Here is a 20,011-nt window from a genome sequence, read left to right on the forward strand (position 1 = left end):
GGTGACCACTCACACATCCGTCACATAGCATGCACGTCACCTCGACATCAATCATATAACACGTAATTCAAAGTTTTATACCGTCAGCACCAAGTTTAGAAGTGATACTTACCTCGAACAAGCCAAATCCAATACCAACCAAGTCAAACGATCCTCCAAAAATGTCGTCTCGCGCGTACCGATCTTCCGAACGACTCGAAACTAGACAGAAGCAACTCAAATACATCAAATAAAGCCTAAGAAAATAATTCCTAATGATAAAGGTCGAATCTTTACTCAAAATCCTAAAGTCAACAAAAAGTCAAATCCGGGCTCGCGCCTTGGTACCCGACAAAACTCACAAAATCTGACAACCCATTCAATTACGAGTTCAGCCATATAAGTTTCATTCAAATCCGACTCCGAATCGATGTTCAAAACTCAAGAATTTACTCAATTTAATAAAATTTAGTCAAAACCCCCAAACTTTCTCTTTTGAAATCATCAACCAAATGCTAAAAATAAAGATAGATTCATGAAATATAAACAAAATCGAATAAAGAACACTTACCCCAATCCATATGGTAAAAATTTCTTCAAAAATCGTCTCAATCCAAGCTCCATAGCTCCGAATATGTAAAAATGGGTGAAACCCCCGAAATATAGTACTTTATAATCACTAGACGAGTCAATGAATCGCGATCGCGAAAAACAAATATTAAACTGCCCAGAATCACCCTATGCGATCGCGGAACAAACTTCGTGGTGGCGAAGCACAAAAAGGCCCACCCTCGATAAGTCACTACGCGAATGCGGCCCCAGGCTCGCGAACGCAATGAAGAAGCCATGAAGACCTGCCAAGCTCAGCTCTACACTGCGAACGCGTGCGCACCTGCGCGAACGTGATGCGCAATATGCCGCAACCTATGTGAACGTGGACCATCATTCACGAACGCGAAGAAGGAGAAATACTCTGCTCCAATTTTCCCCGTACACGATTGCACCTCTAAGCCCGCGACCGCGAAGAACATTCAGTGCACTAGACTTCAGCAAAAACCAACAATGCGATATGAAGAAAAAATGGTCCGAAATCGATCTGAAACATGCCCGAGCCCCTTGGAACTACGTCCGAACATTCCAACAAGTCTCGTAACATAATACGGACCTACTTGAGGCCTCAAATCACACACAACAATATCGAAACGACGAATCACACCTCTATTCAAACTTAGATGAATTTTGAACTTTCAACTTCCAAAACTCGTGCCGAAACATATCAGATCAACCCAGAATAAACTCAAATTTTGCACGCAAGTCCCAAATGACATATCGAAGCTATTTTTCATTCCCGGAACCACAATCCAAATCCGATATCCTCAAAGTCAACTTCCGGTCAAACTTATGAACTTTTTAAACCTTCAAATTTTTAACTTTCGCCAATTAGTACCGAATCCTTCTAAAAATATCCAAATGCAAATCCGGACATACGCTCGAGTCCAAAATGATCATCCGGATCTAACAGAACCATCAAAACCCCAATACGAGGTCAAATACTAAAAAGTCAAACTTAGTCAACTCATCCAACTTAAAGCTTTAATCATGAAGTTCATTCTTCCAAAACAATTTCGATAACCTGAAAACCAAACCGACGATTCACACAAGTCATAATACATCATGCGAAACTATTCATGCCCTCAAACTACCGAGCGATGTGCACATGCTCAAAATGACCGATCGGATCGTTACAATTTTTAATAAAAAATTGTCTATACTCTAAATCTTACTACATAGGAATAGGAATACGGCCTATTTATGTAATTAGTCGAGTGTAAATGAAGTATCCTAGAAAGAAGTTCATTGGTAAAGTAAGGTATGATAGAGTTAAAATAAAAAAATTAAAAATTTATAAGGACTGTAGTATTTGTACATGGAGAGTTCAGATACCTATATGATTTCTAAGGTATGAACAGGGTAAAGATACAAATTTTAGCATTTTCATAAAATTAGTAAATGCGAGTAAAGAATTTTTAGTTATTGGTAAGTTATCATACACGATTTTTGTGTAAAGTTGAACGGCCTTCTGTACCTTTCAATCAGATAGTACTCCTATAATATTTTTGTACAAAGATTAAGCATGCTAGAACAAACTAGAGGAAGAACCATTAAAGCAGATCTAAATAATCCTTAAACATAATTAACATTAGTATTATTTTGGAACTTAAAATTATTTACTAATTTTATTTTATAACACGAATGAATCTTTTAGATATAATTTATCTTATTTCTAGAAAATTAATTCTAATTAATAAGGAATATACTCATGAGTGGCGAAGTCAAAATATTTTTCTAGGGCGTTCGAATTTGAAAAAAATGAAAAAAAATTAAATATATTTTATATACTATTAAAATTTAATATTTAACTTACATACACAATATAAGTTAAATATTGCACTACATTCTACTTGTACTACTATAAATGCACGAACTCAACCAATTTTTTTCACACAACCAGTAAGAAGAGAAGAAGATAAGAAAATATGAAGAACAACATTTCTTCAAAATTCATGTTTCTTCTCCTTTTACTTGCAGTTGAAAAAATCCATGGAAGCTACCACGACTACACAGACGCATTAACAAAATCCATTCTCTTTTTCGAAGGCCAACGTTCTGGTTATTTACCACAAGACCAGAGAATGAACTGGCGAGGACATTCCGGTTTAGGCGACGGGTGGACAGTGAATACAGATTTGACCGGCGGTTACTACGACGCCGGCGATAATGTGAAGTTTAATTTTCCGATGGCATTTACCACTACATTGTTGGCTTGGAGTGTGATTGAGTTTGGGGAGTATATGCAACCCTCTGAGTTAAGGAATGCATTAGTCGCTATCCGTTGGTCCACTGATTATCTTCTCAAGACAGTCTCTCAACCCAATCGCATTTTTGTCCAGGTTTGCTAATTATAACCTTTTTTGCCTTTTGATGGGACTAAACGAAACGAACACCATTCATTTTATCAGAATTCGGACCTTTTTTTTGTTCTCAATTTGTACTGGACTTGTATGTCGTGCATGTAAAAATATTAATCCACTCATTTCATTTTATACGACGGTACTTGATTAATGAACACGGAAAAAGTAAAAAAGATCTTTAAAATTTGAAATTAAGAGCAAAATAAGATATTTAAAGTTAAATTATTTTTAGATATATAAAGCTATGATTATTTTAGAACAGAAGGCGAACCTTGGCGTAACTAATAAAATTGTTGTCAGGTGACCAAAAAGTTATGGTTCGAGCCATGAAAATAAACTCTTTCAGAAATGCAAGGTAAGATTGCGTACAATAAACCCTTGTGGTACGATCTTTTTCCGAACCTCACGCATAACAGGAGCTTAATGCCTCTTTTATTATTTTTAAAACAGACAAAAAAAATCCACGTAAATTGAATCAGTTTGAAAGTGATATTGAGTTGGAAAGCTTTTATTTTCTCTTTTACTATCAATGGTGTATGTGCCAACTCGCTTTATCTCTATTAATTCTATAAGTGGTAGCTATCTTTCATCGGGGCACAAAGATAGGATATCTACCCATCAGTCAAAGACTTAGGCAGATACCTTTTTGTTGGGATTTTACTTATTTAATTAACCGCTAAATCACACTCTTAGAACTTTGATTTTCACTCATTTTATTAGTATTTTAATTTCAATGATTAGGTAGGAAAAACTTGGTTTACTTAAAGAATCAGTTGAATAAATAAAGGATTCTTCAGTGGCAGGTTTTATGGTTCTTCTGATATGAGACATGTGAACCTATGAGTTAATAATAGCAGTAGTAGTACTGTGGGATAGATGATGGGGTTGGTTGAAATTGATTCTTAGAGTGGATATGTTTTGTCTCTTTTTTCTCAACTCTTTTCTTTTGGGGCATACGGCGCTATCTTTTGGTTTCACCAAAATTTTAGTACCAGTGCAGCTCAACTTCCTATACCATCTTTGCTTTTTCTTGATTCATCAAAATGGAGTTAAATAAATACTCCTTGTTTTAGGTATAATAAAATAAAAATTAAGTGATCATCTACACTCTCCGGTCCACAATAAAATAAAAATTAGTTTTTTTTTGTGGTTTTTTAGATTTTAAGAATGAATTAATTATTTTTTTTCCTATATTGCCCTTGGAGTAAATAATGTTGGAATATGTGTTAGGAGTGTTTATGTGAAGAGATAGTAAAAGTTAATATGATCAATTTTATTATTAATTAATGTTAAAATATGAATTTCTTAATCTGTGTAAAAACATTCAAAAAATTACTTATTGTGGACCGGATAGAGTATTAAATAATCGAACTTTTGTCCTTTTGAGATTTGCATAGGCAAGAAAACCTAATTTTCTCCAAAATTCAGAAAAGATTGGTGCACGGGCATGGTTGGTGGGATCTTGATTAGATTTATTACCCCATGTTAGTTCCCACTAAAAAGAATTAGTAGGTTCTAAATATGTCTTTATTTCTTGTCATAAACGAATTTATGTCGTTGTTTCTTGTCTCAAACGAATTTAATTATACAAATTACCTATCTTTTTGCGGGTTATTCTTCAAGTAGTCAGTGGCGGAGCCAGAATTTTTATTAAGTGGAGTCAAAATATAAAAAAATAAACTCACCAAAAAATCAAGGAATGCATGTGACTCCGCTACTGCAGTAGTCGCTTTTAACTAACATGGTTATGTCAATTTTTTCTTTTTACCGTCAGAGATTAAAATTACAATAGTAACTCAAATTTACCTTATGTGTTAGTAGTATTTTGTAAAGGTAAATTCTATTTCGACAATCACGTGAATTTCATACGTTTGTTTGTTTTAAGTATTACCGCCCAACTAAAAACAATTGTTACCTATAGGCTATAGAGTAGGTCACGTTGCATATCGCGCGCTTTTGTGCTAAGTTTTTTTGTCCTTTATTGTGTCCGCTAAGTACTCGTGTGATTGCTCCCTCGTCCGTTTCAATATATGTGAATCTATTTCCTTTTTAGTGCATACCAAAAATAATAATCTTTTTTCATATTTGGAAACAATTTACTTTTATGCAATAATTTATAGCCATATAAAATATATGGGTCTTATTTTTTACACCACAAATTTAAAAATCTTCTCTTTTTTCATACACAGTCAAATAAGTTCACATAGTGTAACTTAAAACGGATAGAATATCATTCTTTAAAGAATTTAACTTATATAAATTTCAATATAAAAAATTAACGTTATAGCAAGTATCAGATTGTGATTCCCACTATTTATAAAAGATTATTAATAGTTTTTAAAAGTAGTTTGATATAATGTAATATTTTCTATACTATTAGTGTATCTCGAACAGCTAGTGCCTCATGTGACAATTTATTTCCTTTGGATAGAAAAGGTAAGAGAATTAAATGGGACATTACTAGCAATAACTTTTGGTAGCTGACTTATTTACTTCTTTTGGTATTTTGATGCTATAGGTGGGAGATCCAGTCCTAGACCATAACTGCTGGGAAAGGCCAGAAGATATGGATACTGCTAGGACAGTATATACAGTGGATGCTCCGAATCCGGCATCCGACGTGGCCGGAGAGACTGCAGCTGCGTTCGCAGCTGCATCCATTGCTTTCCGGTCATCGGATCCCGGATATTCCGACACACTTTTGAGAACATCCACTAGGGTGTTTGATTTTGCAGATAGGAACCGTGGAGCTTACAGTGACAATGTCAATATTAGAGATGGAGTTTGTCCGTATTATTGTGATTTTGATGGATATCAGGCAAGCATTCTTCTGTTGCTAACTAATTAACTCATTTATTGTAGATCATTTGACAAACAACTAATCCAGGCATAATTAAGATATGGCCTATGGGTATGTGAAAATAATTATACAATCATATCATTTATTAATATAATTATAGGTAAATATTTATGATAACCATAATTGGTAACTTAATAAAATGCTATCAAACCTTATATCATGATTAAACATCTTTTAACTTAGAGAGTATAAATGATACAATCACAATCTTTTCATAGTTAAAAATATTTTTACAATGTATATTTAATAAAAATAAATTGTTATTCTCAAAATAGTCCCTAGACTCCTATTTGTGAGAATTCACTAGATTGTTGTTGTTATATTCTCAAAATAGTAATGATGTCGCACAAGGCAGTATAGTAATCTGTGATCTAGTACGGGCACTTTTAACACTATTGAAAGTTTTCGAATAAGTACCTATTATAACATGTTAAACTGCATTGATCGTTGAAAGTGAAAAATAAGGTAAATAACATATTAAACATGTCAAATAACATTGAATATATATAAATTTATTTATATTGTCGGTAATTATGAGCCTTTGTGTAATAGGATGAGTTGTTGTGGGGAGCAGCGTGGCTTAGGAGGGCTACACAGAGTGACACTTACATGAATTACATACAAGAGAATCGCCAAACACTTGGGGCCGATGACAACATCAATGAATTTGGATGGGACAATAAGCACGCTGGTCTTAATGTTCTTGTTTCTAAGGTCAGTTTCATTATTCATTCTTCTACCTACTTTTGGTAATTATTTGGTAAAGTTTTGGAGCGGAGTAACATTGTCTAGTACTATTACTTTGAGAATAAAGATAAGCCGCAGAGATTAATAATGCAGGAAGTCTTAGAAGGGAGCGTGTATTCGCTTCAATCTTACAAAGCATCAGCAGATAGTTTCATGTGCACATTGATCCCAGAATCATCATCTTCACATATAGAATACTCTCCCGGTGGCCTAATTTACAAACCAGGAGGAAGCAATTTACAACATGCTACAACCATCACATTTTTACTCCTCATCTACGCAAATTACTTAGAAAAATCATCACAAGTCTTGAATTGTGGCACTATTAGTGTCAATCCATCGATGCTTCGAAAAATTGGTAAGAGACAAGTTGATTACATTTTGGGAGATAATCCTAAAGGAATGTCTTACATGGTTGGTTATAGTAATTACTATCCTTCAAAAATTCATCACCGTGGCTCGTCCCTTCCATCGATTAAAGATCATCCTCAGTTCATCGCGTGCAGAGAGGGTTCGATTTATTTTAACTCATCGCAGCCAAATCCTAATGTTTTAGTTGGTGCAATTGTTGGTGGACCTGGAGAAGATGATGTTTATGATGATAGTAGGGTTGATTTTCGCAAGTCCGAGCCAACTACTTATATTAATGCACCATTTGTAGGTGCACTTGCTTATTTTGCTGCTAATCCTAACATTAGTTAAGAGTCCCAGAGCAAATGCTTCTGCTGATGATTTGTATATATAGTCTCTCGTCTTGCATATGCTAAGAAGGAAGAGGCTCTTTGGTTTCAATTCATATGAGAATATATATAGTCACAATAGCTTATTGTGGCATTTATAGTGAGTGAGCATTATTAAGTGGTTCAAATTTAATATAAAGATGTTACATGTTGCTTTAAAATTTTAGAAAAGAATGAAGTACTAAATCTTAAAAATGATTGTGCCTCTCCTTGGATGAAGGACCATTCGTAACTCGTGATTTTTGTTGTTATTTTAAATTGGACATAGATCACTGTGGTCAAAACTATTTATATTCGATAACCGTAAAAATATATAAAATATATATATTTTTTGTGTATAATATATATATATATATATATATATATATATACAAAAATATATATTTTTCGACTATTATCTTGAGAGCGATTATAGAATATCATTTTCTTTTTTAAAATTTAAGGCTTTTGCAAATGAAGTAGTTGGATCCTCTCAACATGAAATTTTCTTTCTATTTTTCCATATGTAAAAGTTTAGTTAACCGCTTAACCATTCTTGTTTTTAATGGTTTTTGTGCCACTTGATGATATATTTTTTGTCGCATTAATAGAATTATAAAAACCGAAAACTCAAAAAACAGCATTTTTTGAAAACAATTCTCCTGAAGTTCCATTGCAACACTCGTAAAAAAAATTGTTTTCTAGTCCATACACCATTGAAATCTTTTAAACTGGTACATCCAAATTCACTTCGAAAGAAGAATAAGAAACACAACTATTTTGTGTCAATTTGTAATTTCGTTTTGAATTTGGTAAAAGGAAATTGAAGAGATAAAAGAAACAAGGCAGAGGAATCACATACTATATTAAAGAGTAATTTTCAGAAACCACTCTTGTTTATTAACTTCCTATATCTATCATATACATAATCACTTCATATAACTATTATTCAGTTGTTACAGTAGTGTATTCGTTATATTCGCATTGTTGTATTCATGAATATAACAGCAAAAAGCGCCTATAAATCAGGGCAGTCCAGCTGTACGTGCATGTATTCACATGTATTTGGGCTGCTGTATTCATGAATACAATAGTAAAAAGCGCCTAAAATAAAGGCAGTTCAGTTGTACGCGCATGTATTCGCGCCATGTATTCATGAATACAGTAACGACAATCACCTTTAAAATAGGTAATTCGGTTGTCTAAGAGAGAGGAAAAACATAAATAGTGTATTTCATGCCTTATTTCATGCCTCAATGGTAGTATATACCATAAATACTTATTTTGCTATAAAATATAAAAGGTAGCTATAAAAAATAATATTTTAAAATAATTTTGATTTATAATAAATAGGGTGTATACCTTTGGTACAGGAGGTAAAATTTCCTTGATCTTACTACCTTACAAGGGAGCCTGGCCCAGAGACGAGAAGCAGGTGTGCATCCATTTATTATCTTGAAGAATTAACCCAAATAGCCGCTCATCCAACCATTAAACTAAAAATTGTTGGTGGATGTATAATTTTTGCAGAATTTATGTATTATATGTGTATAATTATATATAATTAATGTATAATCTATATGTATGGCTAGAAAAAGTAACAATAATGACCGGCTATTTGTGTAAAGATCCCTTATATCTTTGGTATCGAAAATTTATCCACATTTTGTCTTTATAAATCAAATTAACTACTAATCTTTAGAAGTGACAAATTGAGGTAATATATATACCTCATTCATTTTATTCTATATGAAATTCTTATCGTTTTAGTCAATTAAAAAAAGAATGATATATTTGGAAATTCTTTTACTTTGAACTTTTTAACTTACCATTAATGAAGATCACAAGTTGTAAGTTACTTTTGATAAGTAGCAATAATATTATTTTTATTTCTTAAATTCTATGTTTAGTTACACAAGGATATAAAATATATAGATCGTATTTAAAGGGTACAAGACTACGTAAGAAATATGATTGCCATTCCAATAACAGATCCGTTGTAGTCTAGGTGGTTAGGATACTCGGCTCTCACCCGAGAGACCCGGGTTCAAGTCCCGGCAACGGAATTTAACTTGTTTTAAACTTTCCATTTATTTTTAATTTTGATTGTCACACCAGAATACGCTCAATCCCTTAATTCGAAACTTCAGAAAGCCCAAAATTCTTTGTTCTTTGCGTCTTTTCCCCGAGAAGTAGCCGAGGGTGAAGCTTCATTCTTCTCAGAATCTCCTGCCTATTTCGTATTCCGGTGAAACCATAGATTCTATAACAGAAGAGGCAAATAAGCAGACGTATAGGTATTCTTTTTGAATTTCTTTTGTTACTTCTTTTTTCTTTAAGCTCGCTGGTTATTTTAGAGAAATCTGGCACATAAGTAGACGTTGTGGATTTAGGGTTTTTTAAGTGTGCTCCTCGTGATTTCTTGAAGTGATAAATTAACATATCTGGCTTCGTATGGGTAGCTTACTATTTCGATAATTCATTTATTTTCTTATTCTTTTCATTGGGGGGAGATAGTAAAGTTCAAGTTTTGAAGTCGCATTTTCCAGATATTGTTTCAAATTTCTTTCAACCCATTTCGCAAATTGCGGGCTGCGGCTATATAAAGTTAGGTGATTTACTAGATATAATTCATCTTGATTTTGGTCTATATTTTCTTCCTTTGAAAACATTGATGTGGTGGCGTGAAACTTGATTTAATTATCTAATAGTATTATAACCAATGATTTATGAGGAACTGTTGAACTCAATCACTGAGATTCTTAAATTTTGTTAGAAGAGTAATACATGATTGAAGTGACAAAACTTAAGTATTGCTGAATGTCTTTGACTTGGCAAAATGTGATTGTAAACTACTGAATGTCTCGTGGGTACATGACAATTGATGACTTTGACAAAGAGGAATATGGATTTAATTTGGGTTCTTTAGCATTTTGCTGGTACTTCGTATTTCCTTCTCTACTTGTTCATTCCAGAATTAAGATGAAAGAAAATTGTAAAGTTTGGACTTAAAGTCAATTATTTTCACCTTTTTGCTGTGTGGGAGAGGCTTGGGGTAGGTAGAAGTGGAAAGGAAGGCCAGGTAAGGATTCAAGTTAGGAGCTTTAGGAATGAGCTAGTACTGAATTCTCGTCGATGTGGAAACTGAATGGAGAAAAGGTTATACCTTTGGGTATTACTCATCATAGAATTGCATCCTTGAGGAATAATCGCATATCATTAGTTTCTATATGTGAAGGGACCCTTTGGTTATTCTGCTTATTATCTCTGAATTTCCAAAGATATATCATAGTCAAAACTTAGGTTTTGGCGTATAAGGTGTTTTACTACTGATGTTCTAGTATATGCAAATTCAATGGTTGCTTTCTATCATTTACTGACGATGTTATGTTGGTTCTGTCTGCTGTACCTGCAGTGTGGTTCTGCCTTGGGATTCTGTCAACTACGCTGAGACTTTACATGATGAGTGACTCTTTTATTCGAGTGAAATCTTCTTTTCCCTTCTGGTTGAGTAGGGATTAAATCATTAAATCCAATTCCTCCATCCCTCTATGCTTCTGTATCTTTAATCCTTACATGGCTCTTCGTAGTGACACTTAGCCTTTAAACTGAATCCGTCGTTTAGTTAAGCAATAAGTACTGCTACAACAACTGAAGATATTCATCTGTCTCTATCTGGCTGGTATTATAACTTTTTAGGTTTTATCCTGAAGAATTTCCCTTGTTGTGAATTGTTGATGCAAGTAACCCACTTTTTTTGTCGTCATCTTGTTATTGATACCTCAGTTTCAAGACATTTGAGATCGTTTCTTTGTGGTTTTCTTTTAGTTGCTAGTGCTTGGACTTGGAGTCATAAACCGCAAGTGTATAGAGGTCCTGAGATAGAACCCCAATTACCGCCACAAAGAAAGGGACTTCTTAAAAGCTAGTCTACTCTATATTTGCTTACTTAATTCAGTCAGACATACTGTATTCTGTCAGAAAAAGTGAGTTAATTTGGAAATGTTCTGAGTCGATTGGTATTTTTTTGATGAAGGTAGATGGTTTCTTGGATCCTAGTATTATAAAATGTTCGTTGATAGTTCATGAAGGCTTTACCTATGTACTTTCTGTTGCAGGACGGTTGCTAAGGAATATGGCTGAACTTCTCTCCATGGCCATGGCTGATGATGATGACATGAAAGATGTCAGTGTTTCTCCACTTGATCTAAATTCCATAGGTGGCAACGAGAGTGAAGATGTGCTTTCACCTGAGGATGTAGCATGGGCTGACTCATGCCTCATTAAAGATCTTGCTATATCAGACCATGGCATGGATTCTTCGAAACATGCGTCACCGGACGCTTTTCCTTCCCAAAAAATCTTTTCTGCAGTCTTGAGGGATGACTCTCCTCAAGAATCTTGCATTTTCCCCACCGTCGAAGAGACAGGAATTTCAGGGATGATAGATGACACCATTGATGATGTTTCTCCAACCAATGAACAAGAAGGGAATACAACTCGTCATCGGATTAACAACAAAGATACAGATAGTTCTTGGTCCAGAATTAACTCAGAAAATGATTTTCCTCCCACCTATAATGAGGATCTGAGATTAGTTGAAGACTCCCATTCTGAAGTAGATTCAGAGTTTTCAACATTTGTTGAGGAAAATTTGGCTGACATATTTAAGGTCTGGGAACTTGACATTCCAGATGAGGAAGATGAACTTGTTAAACAGTTCAACAAAGCGCTTGCAGGAAGCTCCTCAGACTCCACCCATTCAGAAGCCGAAAGTCTTGGAGTACTGCTGGACGATAAGTTACTTGATGATCTCATTTCTGGCCTCGATGACCTGTCGTTGAGTCCAATAAGTGACTAAGTTATGTTGCAAATCCAAATTCTGGTTGAGAGCATCCGTTTGCAGCTTACTGTTTCTGATTTTTCCCTGTTCTGTGTTTTAGTTACTACCCCTGTTCAGCTTGATAATTAAGTAGCAACTAGTGTAAGAAAACAGGCTTTGTCCTTAAAGTTTCCCTGTATATAGGTATAGATAGATAATTTCCTTCCTTTGGGCTGGAGTCTATCAGGTGATGCAAGAGATTGGGTTTTAGCTTTGGTGCGTGAAATTTTTCTGAGTTTTTCTTTCAGCCGTCAAAAATTTGAGACAAACAATTAATAGTGGGAATTAGTTCTTAGTAGTTGCTAGTCACAGATCTAAATTTGCTGAGACCTAATGATCCAGTCTCTTTAGACGAATTCAGTGGGTTAATTCGTCTTTAAAAGATGGATAGTTTTTTCATTTACCAATTTAGCTCACTGGATTGACGGAGACAGATTTTAAACAGTAGCCTTAGAAAAGTTCATTTGCGCAGATGCTTATGTTGAAATTTTTGAATTTAAATTTATTCGATATCTACTCTGGTGGGAGGTAGTAAGTGTCCGGTCGAATAGGTATGAAATAATTAAGGTGGTGCACGCAAATTACTCCGGAAATTGTTGAATTTAAAGTTATTCGACACCTACTGAGATAGTAGGTATTTGACCATGAAATAATTAAGGTGCTGTTATTGAAAAAAAAATTCTGAATATTTGAAAGTCATTGTCAAACCCAATCCTAGAACTGAACCATGACCACTGATCACCTCGGGAGCAGCAAGCAAAACAGGGAAATGCTACCAAGCCACTCAACTACTCAAGGGTAGGATTACTAATCAGAGCCTCACGTTTGGCTTCCATTGCTTTGAGCAAAAACCAACTTATTTGTAATATTGTGTAATTTGATTGTGATGCCTGCTTCAACCATCAAATAATTCCAAAAATCCAAGTAAGAAAAAATCAAGGTTTTTAAACTCCACAGACCATAATTCACTTTTTATGAATAGTTTTTACGAGGTGGGAATCATTCCTTCTATTTCAACCACTTGTACTATGTGCCAAGTAGACAAATTAACCAATATTACATGGCAAGCTGACATTGGTTGGAGCATAACAACCTCAAATGAGACATCTTTAGTATCAGATTAGCACAGTTATAAATTATGGCACGCTGTTTGAGAAATTTGTGTGGCAAAGAGTAAGAGTGAGAAGAGAGTGTGCTGAGATAAGGAGATTATAGTAGAGAGAAGAAAAAAAGGTTAGAAAAAATGGCCTCAGCATCTCTACTAAAGTCATCCCCAACAGTTATTGACAAGTCTGAGTTTGTAAAAGGGCAAAGCCTTCGTCAAACTTCTGTCTCAGTTGTTCGCTGCCACCCCACAAATGCTTCTTCTCTCACTGTCCGCGCTGCTTCCCCATATGCTGATGAGCTTGTTAAGACCGCTGTAAGTTTTAGCTTAGCGATTTTAAGTTCTATGCAATGTCAGTGTAAAGATTTTTTTTGCTATTGGCTTAAATGGACCTAAAATATTTGTAATTTTCTATATATCTAGCCTGATTTGCTACCCTGAAAAATAGAGTAATAGTTTGTTATAACCGATTAAATTGAAAGATTTCTTTTGAATTGTTCATTTTAGATGTTCATATTAAATTAGTGGTATCTTGCTCAAACAATGAATAGAGTTGAGCTTATAGTTAAAGTTGCTGATAGAAAACCGAAATAACTAGATACAGAAAGCATGAAAAGGCTAAATTAAATTTTAGGATGACTGGCCCCTCTAATCCAGCTAATATAATGTCTTCCCGAGGAGCTAGAGGAAATGCGTCTCAGGTACTTCAATTAGCTATTCCGTGGAGAAAATGGGGGAATGCACATTTGCTTGAAATAGTTTCCAAATAATTGTACGCCTTTGATTGTATACAAATTCTTTACACTTTCACTCTATAAACTTGAACTCTTAGGTTTGAGTTTGTGTTCTGTGGACCGACAATGTAAAAACTTGTTACTGATAGTTAAGTTGACCTAGAGTAATATAACTAGGTTTAGTTAAACTAATCCTTTTCAATATGTATGTGATAACCTTGAAATGTAGTTATTTCAAAGAATTCAGAATTTTGAATCCGTTAAGTTTCATGTTTAATTCGGCTTGAATTTAAATTAGCAAATCATAAATGGAATAAGGGCTTTAACAATGAAGTGTTTGTTGCTTGTAGAAAACTGTTGCATCACCAGGACGCGGAATTTTGGCTATGGATGAGTCCAATGCCACCTGCGGAAAGCGTTTGGCTTCCATTGGTTTGGAAAACACTGAGGCTAACCGCCAAGCTTACCGTACCCTGCTTGTAACAGCTCCAGGACTCGGACAGTACATCTCTGGTGCTATTCTTTTCGAGGAGACTCTCTACCAGTCAACCGTTGATGGCCGCAAAATAGTTGATGTTCTTGTTGAACAAAACATTGTTCCTGGTATCAAAGTTGACAAGGTATATTAACCTACACCCTCAACTTTAACGTCAATAAAATATATAGTGAACTTTTAGTAACTTCTATTTTTAATTTTATGTGTAAAATATTGGTCTCAGATGAGCTTAAACAGAACGACATTATACGTGAGGATCTATATAGCCGACCCCAACTTGCTTGAAATTCTTGTAGTAACAAGAAAGAGGAAAGGCAGGGTTATGTATGGGTAGCAAGAGTTTATTATAGGGCGTTCAAACTTTTAAGTTTGACTCTTAAATAAACTTTAACTTGTTCAACTTAGAGTTGTTTATATGGCGAAACTAGCTCAGACAAGAGTTAATCAGCCTATGGACTGAGTATTAAATGAGAGGATTTCAAGTTTAATGATTAATTGGACTGAAATGAGATTTCTATCAAAATCCCCTAATCATTTTGTCTGTTAACAGGGTTTGGTTCCCCTTGCTGGTTCAAATGATGAGTCATGGTGTCAAGGTCTTGATGGCCTTGCCTCCCGCACTGCTGCATACTACCAACAGGGTGCACGTTTCGCCAAATGGTATATTCAAGAATGCCTCATAATTTTCAAAAATATTGACTTTGTTAGGTCTAAAGATGATATTTGCTAAAATTATGGTAACTTATGCAGGCGTACCGTGGTGAGCATTCCCAACGGACCATCTGCATTAGCTGTGAAGGAAGCAGCATGGGGTTTGGCTCGCTACGCTGCAATTTCTCAGGACAGTGGTTTGGTCCCAATTGTGGAGCCAGAGATTTTGTTAGACGGTGAACATGGAATCGACAGGACTTTTGAGGTAGCCCAAAAGGTTTGGGCTGAGGTCTTCTTCTATTTGGCTGAGAACAATGTCATGTTCGAGGGTATCCTCTTAAAGCCGAGCATGGTCACTCCTGGTGCTGAATGCAAAGACAGGGCCACTCCTCAGCAAGTCGCGGACTATACTCTAAGTCTCCTTCAAAGGAGGATTCCCCCAGCTGTCCCTGGAATCATGGTAAGTCTCCTTTATTTCTATGAATTTAGCTAGTTTTTGACTGAGCACGAAATTTAACAAACAAAGAGAGATTGTCAGTACATTGCCCAAGTAGCCTTAAAACGTGTGCTCTTAAACATTTTATGACATTTCTATGACTATATGAGCATTGAGAAGTTATTAAAGACTTATTATTTTCGAAAGAGATTAAAAAGGAAAGTACCGTATAAGATGGAACTGAGTCAACATATAGAATATGAATCATTAGTATCTGACTTCCCGTGATATATATAGATGAATAAGTGAATAAACACTCAACGAGACTAACATAAACATTGGCACTAGGTATGAAATTACTATTTAACTGGTGCTAATTGACTCGATATTGTTGCAGTTCTTGTCTGGTGGGCAATCAGAAGTTGAGGCTACATTGAACTTGAATGCCATGAACCAAGCTCCAAACCCATGGCACGTATCGTTCTCATACGCGAGGGCTCTTCAGAACACTTGCTTGAAAACATGGGGAGGACAACCCGAGAACGTTAAGGCTGCTCAGGATGCTTTACTTACCAGGGCCAAAGCCAACTCTCTTGCTCAGCTCGGAAAATACACCGGCGAGGGTGAATCAGATGAAGCTAAACAAGGAATGTTTGTAAAAGGCTATGTCTACTAAGTTACTGCACTGAAGTTTTTAAGAACAGAAGAAAAAAGGATGATGAGCTGAATGATTATATTGAAGCAGAGAAATTATGAATTCTCTCATATAAGTTATGCAATTAATAGTAAAGCCATAGAGAAGAGTATTTTTGTTTTTGATTACCTGTACTTTTTTAATTAACCACTTTAATAAACTTTATTGCTGATTGAGACTACTTAGTGTTGCTTAATGAAATATAAACCTGGAATTGTTTTGTGCTATATTTTATCTTGAAATAGCTTCTTTCTTCATTGTGGATACTATTAAAGTGGTAAAAATACTTGATGCCATCGTGCACGTTTATACAGATTAAATTGTAAGTAACCAATACATGAGATGTTAAACCAAGTGGAGAAGTATTACAGTTTGTCGCTATTTGGTTTTTGGAGATTTTTATGGGAAAATGATACTCTTAAAATAAAAATAAAGAATTAACCCAACTAGCCGTTCATCCAATTACTTAAACTAAAAATAGCTGGTGGAGATATAATATATGCATAATTTATGTATTATATGTGTATAATTGTGTATAATCAATATATAATCTATGTATATAACTAGAAAAAGTAAACTATTTACATTTGGTAGCCGAAAAAGTGTATAAAATTTGTATAATTTTTATATATAACATACAAAATGTATATATATATATATACAAAAAATATATGAATTTTATATATTTTTCGACTATTATTTTTATAACGGCTATACAATAAAAGTTATCTTTGCCTTATTTATATATATATATATATATATATATATATATATATATATATATATATATATATATATATATATATATATATATAATAAAGATGGGCATAGTAAATCTGATGTGGCATCTTCCAGAAATGAGGATTGCTATTTATCTTTTTTCCTGTATTTTTGCTTTTATCCCTAATTTTTTCTATTTATTTATGTTCAGTGATAAGGTAAATAAAACTTAATGTTCTTCCAAAAAGATTGAAACTGTAGCAATTTGAACGGATGCCTCCCTAGATAAAGAAAAGTTTACAACAGTGAATATAATGGTGCCAATTAGTATGCCTCTCTTCCTCCTTAAAACTAATCTTTCACCCATTTTCATCTGGTTCATAATTACCTGAAACTTGGGTTCTCTGTAGCTTTTCCAAATGGAGAAGCTATGTACAGAGTTTCTCTTTCAATCTTCTATCAAATTGAATATCGCATGTGGTGCATCTGTATCTTTTTTATCCCTATAAGAAAATATATATTTTGATTCTTGGAGATGAGATCCCCTTTTATACTTTATTTTTATCGGTCTAAGAGAGTTGTGTGGACGCCTGTAATTATTTATTTAATTTGCTGATATATATTTTTGTTCTTGTATATGAGATTGCTGGTTTGAGTGATCATAATCTATGGGTTGTAGGGACAACTGGAGGTGCCTGTTTGTATAGATAATAATAAGTGTCAATATGGTATAGCAAAACCATTGTTCTACTGCCTTAAGGTTAGAAGATGTGTTACCTATATATGTAAACATATGCTTCTTCCTAATGCATGGCCAATATTTATTTTTATGTTTTTCAGTCTTTTACTTCTTGGTTTTATTGTTCTACTGGGTTGATTAAAAAATATGCTTAATTCCACAAATAACAGTGTTGCAGGAAGAAGCTCAACGATAAAGGCATTTACATGCTGAGATCCATTGTTTCAGAGATTATTAAGGTAAAAAATTACTTACAGAAAATTTATCATTATTTTCGATTATGATTTTAATATATTTTAGTATTTTCACCTTATTTTTATTGGCCTTCCAGAATCGAAGAGAAGATTAAGGAATATAAACGAAAAAAAATAAAACAGTGGAAAAATGAAAAAGAATATGAAAAGAAGATTGTAACTTGCATTGATATTTGTTTCTTTTTTCCTCTTTCTATTTTGGTTTATGTACTTTTCATTTCATGTTTTATTATATTTGAGAGAAAATTTTAGAAAAACAAAAGTTTTACTATTTAATGGAAGAAAGAAAATCAAAATCTAATAAAAATATTTATATTTGTGATTTCATCAATTTATCAAATTAGTTTTTGTATGTATATGCTATGTACGTGACAGAAAAAACTTCTCAATCTCAACAAAGTATACAATTTTATTTAAAATAAATTACTAACATCATTTATAAAAAAATCAATAGTTCTTTTATAACGGTAGGTCTATTTTTTTAGTGCTTCAAAATACTCCTAATGAGTCAAAAAAGGAAGAAAAAAAAAAAACTCATAATGAAGATTCTGGAATTAACACACAAGAAAGTAGGAGTACAATATTTTTATATTTAATTTTCGTCGAACTCAAAAGTTTCACATATATATGCTTGGGAAAAGAAAGGCGTTTCCATATATGTTTAGGAAAAGGAAAAAAAGGTTTCCATATATTTTGGTTAAAAAGGAAGTTACCATAGCTATTTCTTCGGGTGGAAGTAAATTAATTTGACAACCAATGAAACCCTTACTTGTTCCCCAATTAATATTTTTCTAAACGGAGACCTGCAGATATCTATAAATTCATAGGAATATACTCCGTAACTCAGAACCCTCGCTCATACACTACGTACGTTCTTTTCATATTCTTCTTCTTCTGCTTCATTGTTATTGTTTATAGAAAAAAATCCAAGAATGGAGCAGTTGCAAGAGGGTTTTCGTTTTCGTCCTACAGATTCAGAACGACTTATGTTTTTGTTGAGATTCATTGCTAAACAAGAGATGAATGATTCTGGATTTATCACAACAAACATCGACGTCTATGGCAGAGAAGAACCCTGGGAAATTTACAATCACGGCGTATCCTGTGGTAATGAAGATAATGCGGACTACAGCAGTAACTATCGCTATTTCATTACAAAGCTGAAGAAGAAAAACAAGGCGAGGCATAATCTAGAGGTTGGAAATAAAGGGAGTTGGAAACAACAAGATAAGGGTAAATCAGTTCACTACAAAAATACGGGAAATTCATCTTCTGTGGTTATTGGATGCAAAAAGAGCTTGTGTTACGTGAATAAAGATCAGTGCTATAATCAGAGCGATGGACATTGGCTAATGAAGGAGTACGAGCTTTCTAATGTTATTCTTCAGAAATTCGACGAAGATTGTAGAGATTATGTTCTTTGTGCCATCAAAAGGAAGTCATGTTCTACTGATTATATTGAGCGGCCATTGGCAAGGGTGCAGTATCAAGTGAATGATTTGGGGGACTATATGCAGAGCAATTCAGGGCATTATGTGGAATCTGAAACGGACATGACGACACAGAACGAGGTGCCCGAATTAGAAGTTCTTGATTATCAATTAGAAGTTCTTGGGATGAAAAGGACTTAGCTGATTTAAATTGGATGTTATATGATATGCCTGTGGTCGATCAGACGGTGAATATTGTCGAGCAGCAGAGGAACCAGAGGTCAGTTATTAATAAGAGTGATGAATTCTATCAGATGTTGGCACAAAACGAAGCTTTTGAGTTCTATTGATTAACTGTATAGTCATATTCTTGGTAGATGATAGAGATTTGATTAACAATGGCATATGTCCCACTTTGTAGAATGGAATTTAAGATAGTAGTACATCTTTATATCTTTGTAATCAAATGGCATTTAACCTTCCTGATTATTGTCATTCTTTTTATATAGAGAAATATTAAGGAAGAATAAGAAAGATTGTTTCCTTTCTGAGTTGGTGAGTCATATTGATTCTTGGGTGGTTCAATTACTCCC

The 20,011-nt window shown here is 34.1% G+C and overlaps 4 protein-coding genes and 1 non-coding gene across 6 annotated transcripts; all 5 read left to right on the forward strand.

Moving 5' to 3' along the window:
• Positions 1–2,443: 2,443 nt before the first annotated feature.
• Positions 2,444–7,402, forward strand: LOC107797425 (endoglucanase 24). Its single transcript, XM_016620325.2, has 4 exons — positions 2,444–2,930; positions 5,470–5,769; positions 6,364–6,525; positions 6,652–7,402. Exons 1-4 carry the CDS (start codon positions 2,517–2,519, stop codon positions 7,258–7,260), a joined length of 1,485 nt encoding a protein of 494 aa, XP_016475811.1. The 5' UTR covers positions 2,444–2,516; the 3' UTR covers positions 7,261–7,402.
• A 1,868-nt stretch (positions 7,403–9,270) lies between these two features.
• TRNAE-CUC (transfer RNA glutamic acid (anticodon CUC)) lies at positions 9,271–9,343 on the forward strand. The gene has a single exon. It is a non-coding gene; the product is annotated as a tRNA-Glu (tRNA).
• Positions 9,344–9,381: 38 nt separating this feature from the next.
• On the forward strand, positions 9,382–12,457 carry LOC107797423 (uncharacterized). Of its 2 annotated transcripts, XM_075238917.1 has the most exons (4): positions 9,382–9,574; positions 10,693–10,959; positions 11,106–11,313; positions 11,396–12,457. In XM_075238917.1, the coding sequence occupies exon 4, from the start codon at positions 11,413–11,415 to the stop codon at positions 12,136–12,138; it is 726 nt and encodes a 241-aa protein (XP_075095018.1). In that variant the 5' UTR covers positions 9,382–9,574; positions 10,693–10,959; positions 11,106–11,313; positions 11,396–11,412; the 3' UTR covers positions 12,139–12,457. The 2 variants fall into 2 exon arrangements, with proteins under 2 accessions (XP_075095018.1, XP_016475808.1); XM_016620322.2 differs by lacking the exons at positions 10,693–10,959; positions 11,106–11,313 and having other exon boundaries at positions 9,383–9,574.
• An 863-nt stretch (positions 12,458–13,320) lies between these two features.
• LOC107797422 (fructose-bisphosphate aldolase 1, chloroplastic-like) lies at positions 13,321–16,454 on the forward strand. The gene is given in 5 exon segments (NM_001325632.1): positions 13,321–13,579; positions 14,349–14,618; positions 15,045–15,154; positions 15,245–15,605; positions 15,979–16,454. Coding segments are annotated over 5 exon segments (1,197 nt in total). The 5' UTR covers positions 13,321–13,402; the 3' UTR covers positions 16,258–16,454.
• Positions 16,455–17,235: 781 nt separating this feature from the next.
• On the forward strand, positions 17,236–19,969 carry LOC107797421 (NAC domain-containing protein 78). The gene is made up of 3 exons (XM_075238918.1): positions 17,236–17,755; positions 17,905–17,973; positions 18,907–19,969. The coding sequence occupies exon 3, from the start codon at positions 18,921–18,923 to the stop codon at positions 19,617–19,619; it is 699 nt and encodes a 232-aa protein (XP_075095019.1). The 5' UTR covers positions 17,236–17,755; positions 17,905–17,973; positions 18,907–18,920; the 3' UTR covers positions 19,620–19,969.
• The last annotated feature ends 42 nt before the right edge of the window (positions 19,970–20,011 follow it).

Source organism: Nicotiana tabacum, chromosome 19 (assembly GCF_000715075.1).
Source record: "Nicotiana tabacum cultivar K326 chromosome 19, ASM71507v2, whole genome shotgun sequence".
NCBI classification, from domain to species: Eukaryota; Viridiplantae; Streptophyta; class Magnoliopsida; order Solanales; family Solanaceae; genus Nicotiana; species Nicotiana tabacum.

Excerpts from the sequence above, each read along its gene's own strand:
- LOC107797425 (XM_016620325.2), top strand. The coding sequence starts at position 2,517 with ATGAAGAACAACATTTCTTCAAAATTCATGTTTCTTCTCCTTTTACTT. Across the intron at positions 5,770-6,363 it reads GTGATTTTGATGGATATCAG|GATGAGTTGTTGTGGGGAGC; the intron begins GCAAGCATTCTT and ends TTTGTGTAATAG. Across the intron at positions 6,526-6,651 it reads TTAATGTTCTTGTTTCTAAG|GAAGTCTTAGAAGGGAGCGT; the intron begins GTCAGTTTCATT and ends TTAATAATGCAG.
- LOC107797423 (XM_075238917.1), top strand. The coding sequence starts at position 11,413 with ATGGCTGAACTTCTCTCCATGGCCATGGCTGATGATGATGACATGAAA.
- LOC107797421 (XM_075238918.1), top strand. The coding sequence starts at position 18,921 with ATGGAGCAGTTGCAAGAGGGTTTTCGTTTTCGTCCTACAGATTCAGAA.